The 13,469-nt window shown below is 37.3% G+C and overlaps 1 protein-coding gene across 12 annotated transcripts in view; it reads right to left on the bottom strand.

Annotated features, from left to right (window-relative positions):
* INPP4A (inositol polyphosphate-4-phosphatase type I A) overlaps positions 1-13,469 on the bottom strand; it is a 113,406-nt gene that overhangs the window by 32,800 nt on the left and 67,137 nt on the right. For 6 of the 12 annotated variants that reach the window (XM_083854539.1, XM_083854549.1, XM_083854550.1 and 3 more), the window contains 12 exons: positions 12,902-13,120; positions 12,042-12,086; positions 10,462-10,580; positions 10,237-10,353; positions 9,137-9,216; positions 8,598-8,751; positions 7,555-7,645; positions 6,750-6,897; positions 3,776-3,906; positions 3,305-3,409; positions 2,405-2,513; positions 746-763 (listed from right to left, as the gene is read on the bottom strand). In XM_083854539.1, the coding sequence (XP_083710665.1) occupies positions 746-763; positions 2,405-2,513; positions 3,305-3,409; positions 3,776-3,906; positions 6,750-6,897; positions 7,555-7,645; positions 8,598-8,751; positions 9,137-9,216; positions 10,237-10,353; positions 10,462-10,580; positions 12,042-12,086; positions 12,902-13,007 (1,223 nt within the window). In that variant the 5' untranslated portion in view covers positions 13,008-13,120. The remainder of the gene's footprint in view (positions 1-745; positions 764-2,404; positions 2,514-3,304; positions 3,410-3,775; positions 3,907-6,749; positions 6,898-7,554; positions 7,646-8,597; positions 8,752-9,136; positions 9,217-10,236; positions 10,354-10,461; positions 10,581-12,041; positions 12,087-12,901; positions 13,121-13,469) is intronic. The other 6 variants (XM_083854548.1, XM_083854541.1, XM_083854542.1 and 3 more) reach the window with 3 other exon arrangements.

Raw genomic sequence — 13,469 nt, 5'->3', positions numbered from 1 at the left:
CATACTGAGACTGGACTTAGAACTATTATATTTTTAATCATAAATATTTGGTAGGATGACTGGGGGAAAAATTATGGTGTAAAGTTCACATATACTTACTTTCCAACCTGCAATTGCTTTTTCAAATGAACAGCTCTCACTATATTACACCAGCAAACTGTAACACAGACTAAATGCTCAGTGAATTAGGAGTTCAACCTTAATAAGAGTTAGAGCAGAACTTCTGCATTTTTGAACCATCCAGTAATGTCTGCTTTTGATAGCGCTGAGCACCACAAATGAGGAAAAATATAATGCAAAAATGTTTAAATAAAGACATGGATTACAAAAATATACACCATGCCAAATCTGTTACTATTAAGGTTTTTAAATACATAAAATTATCTTAATTATCTCCCATCACTGGCAGAAAAGTTTCTCATTGCAGATAGTTTTCCTTGTACATAACAAAGGAAAATATATAAAATCATTGTGTTCTGATTTTCAGTTTTTTAACTTCTTATGATCAGAGAGAGCCAGGAAGCTAGCTGTTCATTGCAAACAAACATTGCAGATGAAATGAAGTTCATTCACACATCATGTTCTACAAAGCAGCTACAGTTACTTAGAGCACAATTAGGGATGCCATGACATCAAAAAGCCCTGCACACTTTAAAACACACTAGATCTTTGCCAAAGAAAAGGAAAATAAAACAACCCAGAGAACAGAAACCCTCTATAGAACTCTCAGAAACAGAAAACTCACCAACACTCCTCATAACTGCTACAAAAACAAAAAACCAAAATAAAATTAGCAGATTGTTAGCAAATACCAAAAGCAGAAACAAAACAAAGTATGATTGGAGAAGTAATCGACTTGAGTCATGTTTTTGATAAGGTGGGTACATGAACTTGTAAGCAAAAAAACACAGATTGCCAGATGACCATGAGTTGATCTGGAGAAATGCTGTGAATGCACCAAGCACAGTTATGCCAATGAAAGAAGGAACTGAATGTAACAATGAAACTGAGGAGCTGGATCTCAGTTCTACTATACTGGATTTTTTGATAACATAGATATACTTAAAATGAAAGTTGTTCATCAAATGTTGAACCTGCAGTTTTCATGGACCCAAAAGGAACAGTTCTGAAAAGCTTAGAGGAGAAGTACTGGATAGAAATCAAACTCTCCAATCAACTTAATTATTGGGTAAGGGGAAAAAGAACAAATCCACATGGGAAATTAGCTATTGTAGGAGTAAGAACCACTTCAGTGGCTGGGCTGACAGAAGAAGGTTATTTCAAAAAGCAGTAGTGGTATCAAAAGAACAGAAAGGGTAAGCCTGGCATACCAGTGTTCCCAAGTTTACAGTTGCCTCTAATCCTATCCTAGTGCACTCTGTCAGCCTGAATAATTAATAACACTAGGTATTTTTGCACCAATCTTTTTATCAGTACATATATGACTGACGTTCACAAGATGCTGCTATTCATTTCTCTACTGCCAAAACTAATTCTGCAGTTGATTCCCACGTCATTCCCTCCTCCTATCAGCTCCAAATCCTACTAATCCTTTCTTTGGAAGGGCATTATCAAGGTCTCCTTTTCCTTGACTACAACAATTCCTTGTCCTGCTGCTCTTGTGTCTTAAATGCTCCATTCAGTAGCAGAAATAATGCAGACCCTGCAGCACTCTCCCTTCTCTGGGAGCTGGAGCGGGTGCCATGTTAGCAAATGTGACCTTCCCAGCTTCTGCACCTTCCTCTGGTTCATATATCCACACTTCTACAGAGGTCGCTTGGCAGTCCCTGCAGACAGGACCATGGGGATCAAGTATCCCACCTGTAGGGCAGAGGCCAAATTCAGAAGCCCAATCTGTGCATAAAGCTTCAGGCAATGCAGGAAGGTCTCCAGCAATAGTTTCAGAACTAAACCCACTCTGTCAACAAGGAATTTCTGTAATCAGGCACAGCAGGTTCTTACTAAAAAGAGCTCAGCAATAGGACCTCGAAGATATGAGAGGGGTGAAAGTTTCCTGAAAATAATGGATTGAAGCATGATGTAGTGCAGCTGAGGAGGTTCAGCAGACAAATGTTCTGACCTGTAATTAGGCAGAACCCAAACCCAACACGTAAAATAGTTAAATAAAATGAATCAACAAATACTCAGAAAAATAAAAGCTTTCATAAAAAGACTCTTAAAAAGATCCCATTAGTAAACAGATAAATACAGTAATATAAGGAGGAGGAAATTGTTTTCTCTCTCCTTTTGGAAAAAAACCCACAGAAAAATCTTCAATACAAAATACTGTATAGTAGTACTATTGAATGAAATAAAACCAGAATGGAATGCTTTTCCAAATAACTGAGCATGGACCAAGAGAAAAAGGCACAACAACAGCTGACACAACAGTATTTCTACTTACTGTTTCTTTGCCTCTTCAAATTTATGCAGCTTTTTCCGCAAGCCACCTGATTTAAAGCCTTGACAATGAGCTGCTGGTGCTCCTATGGTGACTATGTCGTAGTTCTGATCTGGGATGGACAAAAAGGACTTACAAATGAAAACTTGTCATCTTTAACATAGACAAACAATTGTGTAAGTTCAAAAACTTTTCTGAAAGTAATTTCTGGAAAACTTTGCCATGGTTTGAAAGACAGGGAGAACTGAGTTGTTCTAGAGGCCCTGGAAATCCATGAAACACTTTTCAGGTGAAAGACCCATACGTGAACACAGGTCCTCTGTTTCTTAATCTAGAAGACTGACAGTGAAAAAGAAGTCTTGAACACTGGTCTATATACAGAGCTTGCAATTATTAGAATCCCTCACATGGACATGCGAGACAAGTGTGTGTCCATGGTCACAGGGAATTACTGTTAAAAGAAGGGAAAACCCAGGTTATTTATGACAAAACAAGCTCAGTGTGAAAAAACGTGATTTTGCATAATCATACGTGGTGATTCTGGAGAAAAAGCACACAAGCTTAACAAGAAACAACAGCCAGAACCTTTTTTATTCTACTGCAATTCAAAATGTCTGGAAGTGACACAGCAGCTTAACCCAAACCTAGTACAAAGGCTAACTTGTGCCACCTAGAGTTCAGTTAACTCCAGAATCTAGTTTTACCACCTGTAGAACAGCAATAATTATACTTACATCTCTTCTTTTGCAAAGAGATTTTGAATCTGAGAATATAAGGTGCTACAAAAATGCAAAGTAGCACTACTACAGTAGTTTGTAGAGACTTGGCTGTACAGTTGAGGATGGAAATTAAAAAAAGTGGACAGAAAAGTAAGAAGACAAGTGAAGAAAGAGAAACTAATACCTGATCCTCCATCATCCTGGACTCTCATCCTCTGTATATGTAGATTCGTAGGAACAAATTCCAATTTTTTATCAGCTTTCAAGCTACTGGCTTTAAATGAAGGACCTGAGAAATGCAAGACAAAAGTAAGCATAAAACCCTTCTCCTTGTGCTTATGTTAAAACATTCAAGAAGCTTCATTTATCATTTGCTATGTACTGAAAATAAAGCAGAGAAAATTAAAAAGAAAAAACAAAACAAAATCTTTCTGTTACTGTTCATACTTGTCCTCTACTTTCAGAGTAAGATAAGAGAACAAATAAAACAGACAAATATTCCCGGGTAATTAGCAAACTCACAATAAATATTAACAAAGACAAGAAATATAACAGCATTGTCTACTCATCATAAAACACTCTGGGTTCCCAATTTCTGAGGAACACTAACAATCCTGCTAGAGAAGAATCATGTTTTTATATTAAAAAAAATCACCTTTATACTGGTGCAGGTCCGTTAGATTTTCCTGGTAAGTCAAAATAATTGTTTGGTACTGTGTAACTATTTGACGACGAAGGCTTTCCCAACAAGGAGACAGCTCTCCCAATTCTTCTAGTTCACAAACCCTGGGGAAACAAAAGAAAATGGAGTGGGAGTAAGGGAAAAAGAGGTGTTTATATCCATAGTCCAATTGACCAACAATGAGTTTCACATCATATCAATGGAGCACCGTGCTCAGCTGACACGCTCAGCTGACACGCTCTCAATTTACTGTGTCTGAGCTACTCACCAGACTGGAAAAGCTTCCAAACACACATCCCAAAGCTCATCTCAGACATAGGTTAAGGACTACTCTGAGGTAAATTGCTTCCTCACAGGCAGAACACACTCCCCCCAGGAGCCTCAGGCGTTGGTCATAAGCAGAGCTTCCCACTTTTCTGCAGGAGCTCGCAAACTATATGAGGATTGGTAAATGATGGGAACCTGTCATCATGCCAGGTGACTTGGGACAATGAAGACCTTTTAAGGACACTTTACTGAACTGTGGTGGCTCTTAAACTAATTAATAACTGTGATGGAGGTTAGGTGGGATATTAGCACCTACCTGATTCTAGGTACAAGGAGTATATTCACTGGTAAGGTATGTACACAGCAGTTTGCAAGGCCAGGAAAAGCCTAAGAAGTGTAAGCACTAAGGGTTTGGAGAGACTGTAGATGAGCCAACAAAACCTTCATCTGAGATCTAGGATTTTGGGCACTCAGGGTAGAATAAAGGAGGACTGGACATTGCCAGATATGAACAGGAAAACCCCCGGCTTTTCACTTGTATCCTGATTGCCAGGTTTCCAGTCACACATGGCAGTCTTGCATTACATACTGTTCCCCAGCAGAACTGCTGAGAAAATACTCAGTGTATTTCATGTCATGCTTGTATTACTGTCTTCTTGGATTAGTGTATTATTTAGAATAAAGGAAGAAGGGGAAAAAGTAAACAAGTCAACACCAGACACAATTCAGCAGCACATTACCCCAGAAAAGGTAGAACAATCATCTGTCAAAAGGATCCAGCAGGTTTTTTGCAGTTCCTTCAATATCCCTAATTCCATAGTTTTAACCAATTGTCTGTGTATAATTTAAGACAGCATTTCACAGAGCAATTCTCACTCCACAGTACTTAGGATATTATCAAAAAGAGCTAAATCTCCAAGAAAAACATCAGATTGATTTGCCAACAGACAAAGGTGTAAAGTATATTTATTAGTGACCTAGAAAAAGACACTTACAGTTTAATCTTAAAACTTGCTTTCTGCATAAGATGCTATTACGATTACCTCGTCAAACTCCCTGCTCAAAACCAGCCATACATCTGCGCCCTGCTCCTCCTGAACTAAATTCACAGCTTAACACTTCAAGTTTATTTGTTTGTCCCATAGAACCAAGACAGCAAGGAAGATGTATGCCATAAATAATGAGGCAGACAAAATATCACAACCCCCAGTGAGATGTTTTTTTTCAAAGGGCTCTGGCCCAGAAGAGTTTTGTCTAAGAGACAGTAGGATGTCCAAGGACATTTTAAAAGTCACCAGGATGTGAAGACAAAAACAGCTGTGCTGCTGTAGCTGTCTGTCATTACTCTGGGCTGCAGCATTGAGAATGGAGAACAGAGCACTTGGTCAAATCTAAGTGACTCTATGAATACAAAGTGTGATTGTGCACATTATTGAGGGTCACCTCAACTGAACAGAGACAAGGAAGCCTTTCTCAGTAATTACACAAAGGCCTATCTACCTTTGAGCCACACCACTCAGTGTACATATACAAGGTCATATTAACAATCACTTGGGCTATTATTAACTTGTACCTGTTTACAACATGCGTGGTTTAGCAAGAGCCTCTGAACAGTCACATTTCATGGCCAAGGCCTCAAACTTCACTGTCTACAGTCTTACAGAAAGACACATCTTTTTGCTCATTCACCCTAAATTCTCCTCATCTTCAAGTCCTTAACCTACATCCATCATACATGGCACCTTATGGATAAGGTTGCCAACTCTTTATTATTATGGTTGTACCTCCTAATGAACAGCTGCTTTTAAACCTATTGTGAGGAAAGCTGTAGAGAAACAAAGACACAAAATAAAAAACAAATAACCCATGACTAAATGTGCAATGGCATACCCATAACCTGCCCCATCAAGGTTCTAGTAGGACAGCCGAACAAGATACAGCATTCAATTACTAGAATCTAAGTGTACATCACTAAAAACATAACATCAGAAAAAAGAATCAATGTGAAGTTCAGAAACTCAAGTAGTTTTCCCATGCATTACAAAAACTCTCTGCCATCTTCCTGCAAGAGTTTATAATTTTCACAAAATATGAAAATACCTACAATGAATGAATTCAGCTATGATTTTATTTCACAATATCCCAAAGGAAAAACTAAAATGTCCTACTATACAGTAACGAGAGCATTAGTTAGTTTTAATTAAGGTCAGACTTAGTTAAGGTCTATAGGATTGGATTCAAACACAAGTCAAAATAAAAGCCCAATACTCAAAACCACAGCTAAAATTCTTTAACATTCCAGTCTTGGCCTTTATGCAGAATACATAAACCATTAGATTTGCAAACTACAGCCTAAAAATATATAAAGAATTATGTTGCCTGGAAGAGAATTAATTGCTTCAAATAGAAGCAAATTCAGAATAAACCTACAAAATGCTTAACAAATTTCCTTCTTCCTCCCACCTCCTAAAACGAGGCAATGTTATTACTACAGTGTTTCATTTTATTTGCTTTTATTCTGTCTTGTTTTCCATTCGAAACTACTCTTCTGACTCTCAAAGCCATTTCTTATCTCACTGAGTAGTCAGTGCATTAACACAGATATATTTATGCCTTTGTAACTTAATAACAATTACATCACTGCTGTATTACTGCACATGTAAACCATCCCAAAACTCACCTTGCTGCATCTTCTTCTAGAAGGAGCTTCACAAATTGTCTAGGGATGTGCAGTGACAGGATGCTCTCTGCCATCTGCTCCAAGATTCTCAAGTGGTTTCCATCAGTGGTTGGGAAACGATACATTCGGCAAATGGCACCACCAAACACTAAAGAATTAAAACCATATTATTAAAGCCTAGGGTTTGACTTAAAAGTGTACAAAGTCTCTTCTTTCTTAACGTAAATGGCTTCAATTCACTAACATGCTGAAACACCTGCTGTAAAGATCTGGTTTAACCAGGCATCAGTCTACTTTTTGCAAGCATGGTCATTCTGCAACGATCATTCTTCAAGTGTTTGCAGAAAAAGCCTCCACTTCAAATGACTTACTACATTGCTAAGGAAATTAAGTTAAATACATATTCATTTTTTAATATATTTTTTCTATGTACTGTGCATTTTCCTCTCATGCAATAATTTGCTGGAAAAGTAACCTTTCTGCAAGATTGTTTTTCAAAGCAACTTGCTTTCCTCTGTCCCTCTCCTCACCCTGCAACAATTGCTTAGGAACAGACTATGAAACTGTATGGAAAATGTTATATCACAGTCAACTTCATGGCAAAAGTTTGCTTCTGCTGTTTTTACTATACAGAATAGTGCACATGATAAAATGATTTATTCTGGTATGACCCTCAAAGGACTGCTCCATCAGCAGTCCTGTTCCTATTCAAATAAAACATCTGCTGAAATGCCCTGGGGCCACAGGCACACAGGGAGAGATTAGCTTTTATTGATACCTAAAGCTTACTTGTTACAGCCCTTACCAGATTTCAGTAGTGCATCCTTCCGCAGTGAAGCATATTTGGATCTGATTCCTAAGGATTCTGTTAAACTTTCATCAACTGGCAACACAGTCTGAACAAAAACAAAAACAAGAGAAACCAGAAATAGTAAAGAATGAAACCTCAGTGCCCAAGCAATATGCAGTGATGACCTAACAGAAAGACTTCAAAGGAATATTCAACTCCACATATGCTTTAAATAAATATTTCAAATATTTTTACTGTGGACAAAAAATATTGCAGGCTAGAATAATAAATCCTAAGCATTCCTCTTTACTACTACTGCACAGTTCAAAATGCCACAAAAATTTTCATCCAGCCTTTCAACTATTTATGCTAGCACAGCTTCAGATTCTTTACAGAAGATACTGCATCAATAGGCATAAAAAAATCTGGAGGATAAAAAGAGATTCTAACGCACACTGTGAATATAATACACATCTAAGAGCTCAGTGATCACCAAGACACTCAAAATACAAGCTTTACAGAACTAAATATATGTCTAGGCTGAGAAAGTGCTGCAAACATCTGCTCTCAAACAATTATTTGGGGATCAGGAAAAAAAAATCCAGTAATCCAGTAAACTCTTCAGTTTTATTATAATTCTGGGAATTCCCTAGCATCCTCATTACAGTTTTGCTTAATGGTACCTTCCAATTCACAATGTGAAATAAAAGATCACGTCTCTGAAACTGGTTATCCATGCACCGAGTGCATCAATGAACAGCACCAGAAGCCTCTTCCAATGAAGAACATGAGTATTTGATACTAAAGCTTAATCATTTTAAATTTTCTCCCAAAACTTTTAACTCATGTGGGTGCTCCCACCCAGGAGCACCAAGAGCTCTACAAAACTCAAAATGGTTTTATCACCATTAGGCTGCTCCTTACAGTATACTGAAAATGTAAAGCACTACTAAATATCAAGACAGACGGGAAAGTTGATGGCAGATGTCAACCTAGCTTATTTCATTGCTGGCAATAAATCTGCATTCTTCTGAATTTGGTACAATGCTCACACTCACCCTTCCATTAATTGTATCAGGTGACCTTGTCACTGGAGGCCTTTGGTCAGATTTTTCCTCCATCTGCCATCCAATAACTGTGATGTTACCAACACGGTCACTTTCAGCCGACCTGCAACAAATACTCTGCGTTGAGATTTTTTTGGAGGAGGACCTGTTCATCAACAAGGAAACACTTATAAAAGGCTATCAATCTTCAAACTTAAAGAACATTTAAAATAGGAAGCTTTTCAACTTCACTTGCAATAATTTTAATAATTTTTCAACAGGAGAACATTCCCCTTATTCCATAAGAATGCTGTACAGAACTGAAGGCAGCCTAGGTAGTGCTCTGAGCTCAGCTTATACATTTGAGGGTAACATGACAATGAGAAGAAATGCATGTATTCACACATCTTGGTAATCAGAATATACTTGATATCAAAACAAGGGAGTTTAATAAAGTCCATTTTCAACTTGGGCATGAAATAAGAGGTTTACATCACATCTTAAGCATGTTTTGAAGAATTAACACTTAAAAGAAGGAAAGTAATACAAACCTTAGTGTTATGTGCAACCTGTGGTACTTCTCCTGAAGAAGATCCTTTACAGTGAACGTCCCAGAACCCAACAAATACATCTGAAAGAAGATGAGTTCCAGAATTGTATTCACCTTTATAGTGAGCAAAGGCTTTGACCATAGCACTGAAGTGCAAAATATAATTATTATGCATAAAAATCTAAGAGCAAAACCACAACTAAATATGCCATATATAACTAATTAATATCTCTTAAAATTTAATATATTTGGTAACTTATAAAAGATTTTTCTTCTACTGGAGAACAATATGCATTTTTGTTTCTCTAGAATGTACGTTGAGGCACCTCAGGATATATGAGCTTAGGCCAAGCAATACAGGAACACTGAAAGCAATCACTGAATAGGGCTCAGGCTGCATCCTTTACCCAAATTTGCCTCCTCCTGAAGAACTTACTTCCTCTGGAGGTATTCATTTTTCAGTTCCCTTCATGGGGAACTTCCCCATGAAGCACTGAACAGAGAAGGACAGCTCTGCTACCCCTGAGGAAGCCATGGAAGAGAAGACACATGGTGCACGAAACAGTATTCTGGACAACAGAATAAATGGCCTGTATTGCCCACAGATCCAAGTAGCAACATGGGAGCGCTGACACTTAAAGTTTTTTCAGTAAAGAAACAAACCTTACCCCTCAACAAAATCTAATGTATCAGAGCAGGTTGATTCCCAGAATTTAGGTGCTCTGTTCCAAAGGACAGTTTCATTATGGCATTTTGGCACAGGCTAGAAGCCTTGGTGAGAGATGTTGGAATAATCCTATTCATTATCTAGTTCTCTAAAGATGTCCAAAATGTAACAGCACAAGTGACAGAATCTTTTTAATTTAAATCCATGGTTTCCAAACTTGCTGCAGACAAGACTTATTTGAGAAAACTGGAGATGCTTCTCACTCTGCCAAGCCAATCTCATTTGTTCCTCCTTTCCCCACCTATCTTGTTTTCTGTATGATCTGTGCTCTATCCTTTTGTTTTCTTCTCCAGAAGTTATAAATTTAATCTCTTTGCTTCTCATTATCCTTGCTCGACACTAACTGGGAAGACAACAGAATAAAGCAAACTTACTGTTCCCTGAGATCTATCTTTGACATCATACACAGAGAGTTTGATTTGTGTCATTTGATTGATGAGAGAGTCTTGGAAAAAGGCAATGCTGCTTAGAAATATAGGATTGCTTGTTCCCTGTAATCATAAACAAAAAACCAAAAGTTAATGTAAGGTGATATTTGTTAGGGAAAAAGTGATTCCTGTGTTTAGCTTCAATTTAATATCTGATCTAGAAGCACTTACCTCAATAATTTCTGTCTGTGCATGCTTCGTCCAGAATGCCTGGGGAGGTGTAGTTACACTCACTGCTACAAAACTATTTGGTTTTCGATCTAGCGACGGGGTTAGCAGCTCACTGCAAGCTTTAGGTATGCAAAAGATAAATAAATTTAGATTCAGGATCTTTTTCATATTGCTGTAAGACTCTACATTTTGATAAAACCACACAATATACCCTGAGCAATCAAAGCACTAAGAGCTAATTCATTCTATCACCACACTATAAAAGCAGACATCACTCACCTTTGTGCATGCAAACAGTAAGCATGCAATTAGCTCAGTCTGGCACCAAGCTCTAGAGCTGCAATTTAAACTTGTTCTCTTCTAATACATGCCTATCCACCCCCTGGCAAGCTCATTCTAACAGCCCACATGCATAGGTTTTCCCCTGGGAAAATGCCCTGAGCATGGTTGCATTTGATTCAAAGTCATGCTCCATTAAGCCCATTATCAAATGGCATTTGCCCAGGGAGAACCAAAAGAAGAGCCTGGACATTGATCAAGCAGAGCTACTGAGGAAAACCAGCTTGTAATTGTAAGATGACAGCAATTTATTTCCTCTAAAATGTTACTGTGAGTTTAACTGCTGGGAAAGGACTATGGTGAGTAGGAAACAACTTCCAAAAATTTCAGTGAGTGACTCTACACAATTACATTAAACTTCAGAGCCAAATTCTATCTATCTAGATACAGATAACTACGTTATGGTCCAACTCTGCTTCAGCTACACGCAGGAAGTAAATTCTGAAATTTAGCTACACAACTTTGTAATTCTAGATATTTTTAGTTTATCTGAAAATAACTGAAGTACCTTATTCATCTCTGCTTAAGATTCATAACACAATTGCACACAACTGAGAAAATATTATAATTTTTCATTAGCACACTGTTAAGAGCATAACCTTCCAAGGATACTAGTCCACTATCAAGCCAAGAAAACCTCCTGCAGTTGAAACTGGGGACTGAATTTTCATGAAGAAAATATTTTTCACTTATTCTTCAAGTGAGGTGAGTCAACACACAAACTTCTTGTCCAAATTCAACCATCTCAGAATTCAGGACACTTCTGCATCTTTCATTATCACTTGACAGCAAAGACCCCAGGAAAGAAGTTATGTGTAATTTGCAATTCTTAGAAAACATTCTGCCCTAAAATGGTGTTTCCAGCAAATCTTCAGTTTACTTGAAGAACTGAGCTGCTCATTTATTGAGAGTGAAACCAGCTTCACTGTATCTTCACATAAATAAAGTGAACATTTAATAATATTAATAGTATTCAAAAAGTAAACATTTAAAATTTTATAAGACTGATGTTTTAGTTACAGACTTTTAGAAACATCACAAAATGAAACTGCTGGCTGCTTATCAAAAGTTACGGTACAAGCAGCATGAAAACTGTACCACATCTCCATAAAAACCAGAGCAAAGTTTCAAACCTTACTATATGAAATGCACTTCAACATTAACAAAACGCCACATATAAATTATTAAATGTATTCAATATCATGCATTATCAAAACTAGCATAAAAATCAATAAGCCTACCTAAACTGAACTCTAAAATCGGCTCATCTGGATCCTGAATGTTTCCTGTAAATGAGAAAAATTAACACAAGATTAGTCAATTCACCATGTGAATTCTTTCCTGAAGTTGCAATCACCCAGAGAAAAAAAAATTACATTTTATACTAAAAATATTTTTCTTAAGTTCAGCGAGCCACGACTATTATCAAAAAAACATTTATCTGGTAATCCTTGGTATCTAATAATTATTTGGAAAACCTGGGATGATCTCAGTTTATAAAACATATTAATATATGTAAATCTGTATGAGATTATATACAATATGGGAATATTAAATGCTTAATCTCAATAGAAAACAACAGGATTAAAGCCTGAGTCACTATTAACACCAAATTATTAAATCTGTGGTAGTTGATAGGACAAAATTTAAAAGTATCTGTTCCTCTCAATAATGAAAGAAAGTCTCTGAGGGTTAGAATCCTAATTTAATAACCAGAAAAGATAAAGGAGACAAGCCTCAACTCCCTGAACTCTCTTGAATATTTTATTCAATGTCAAACAAGGAGGTTGCCAAGACTCTTCCTAGACTGTGACATTATTTTGTTATTTTCTCCCCATTGCTTATTTTTGAGTGATAAACAAAACTACACAAAATATAACTTGATTTTTTAATCCCTCTCTGATTTTAATGTTTTGTCTATTTTAAAAGTAGCAAATTCAAGAATTTTAGAATTTTTTAGCATAATTCCTTTATCTCATTACCTCCAGATAACCAGACAGATCTAAATCTTCAAGCAATTAAAAGAAAAAAGACAACATTAGTACAAGGCAGATTCTGACAGGAGCAGGAACAGAGCAACAGCTGTCAGGAAGGTACAAACCTGTAAGAGAAAGGCCAACCATGTCCGAGGTGACATCGATGGTGGAGGCCCTCTGCACAGTGCGGGATTTGGCACCATGGCGGGGGCTGTGTTCTCTTGCTGTCATTTTCTCATGAAGAGCCCTTCTTTTCTTGCCGCTTGGCTTTACTGATGTTTGTCTCACAGAGTAGCAGAGTGCAGCAGGTTGTCTCCAACTGCTATTCCTCTAACATTACCATGCTAAGCAACAGAGAAAGTAAAAACATACACCAAAATTTTAGGCCATGATAACTGGTCTTTTCAACAGCAGCAAACCCACTGCCATAAAATCATTGAAATAAAATGCTCAGGGCAGATCCAATGCACAGTAACTCCATTTGCATAAACTGTACATCTGTAGCATTTTACAGCAAATTGTTGAAAACTGGACCACGTGCAAGAAAGCTTTTCTGTCAGAGAATGGGGCTTGAGAGAGACACATTAACAGACCAGCTGCTCTTCTCCTTTGTCTAAGTTATTAAACCTTCCTTAATGAAGTTTCCTGGTTTCTAATCCCTAGGGAGCACAAGTAAATTTGTCAGATGGGGCC

The sequence above is a fragment of the Zosterops lateralis genome (genome assembly GCF_965231275.1).
Source record: "Zosterops lateralis genome assembly, chromosome: 2".
NCBI lineage: Eukaryota > Metazoa > Chordata > Aves > Passeriformes > Zosteropidae > Zosterops > Zosterops lateralis.
This window is presented reverse-complemented; position numbering and strand designations above follow the sequence as displayed.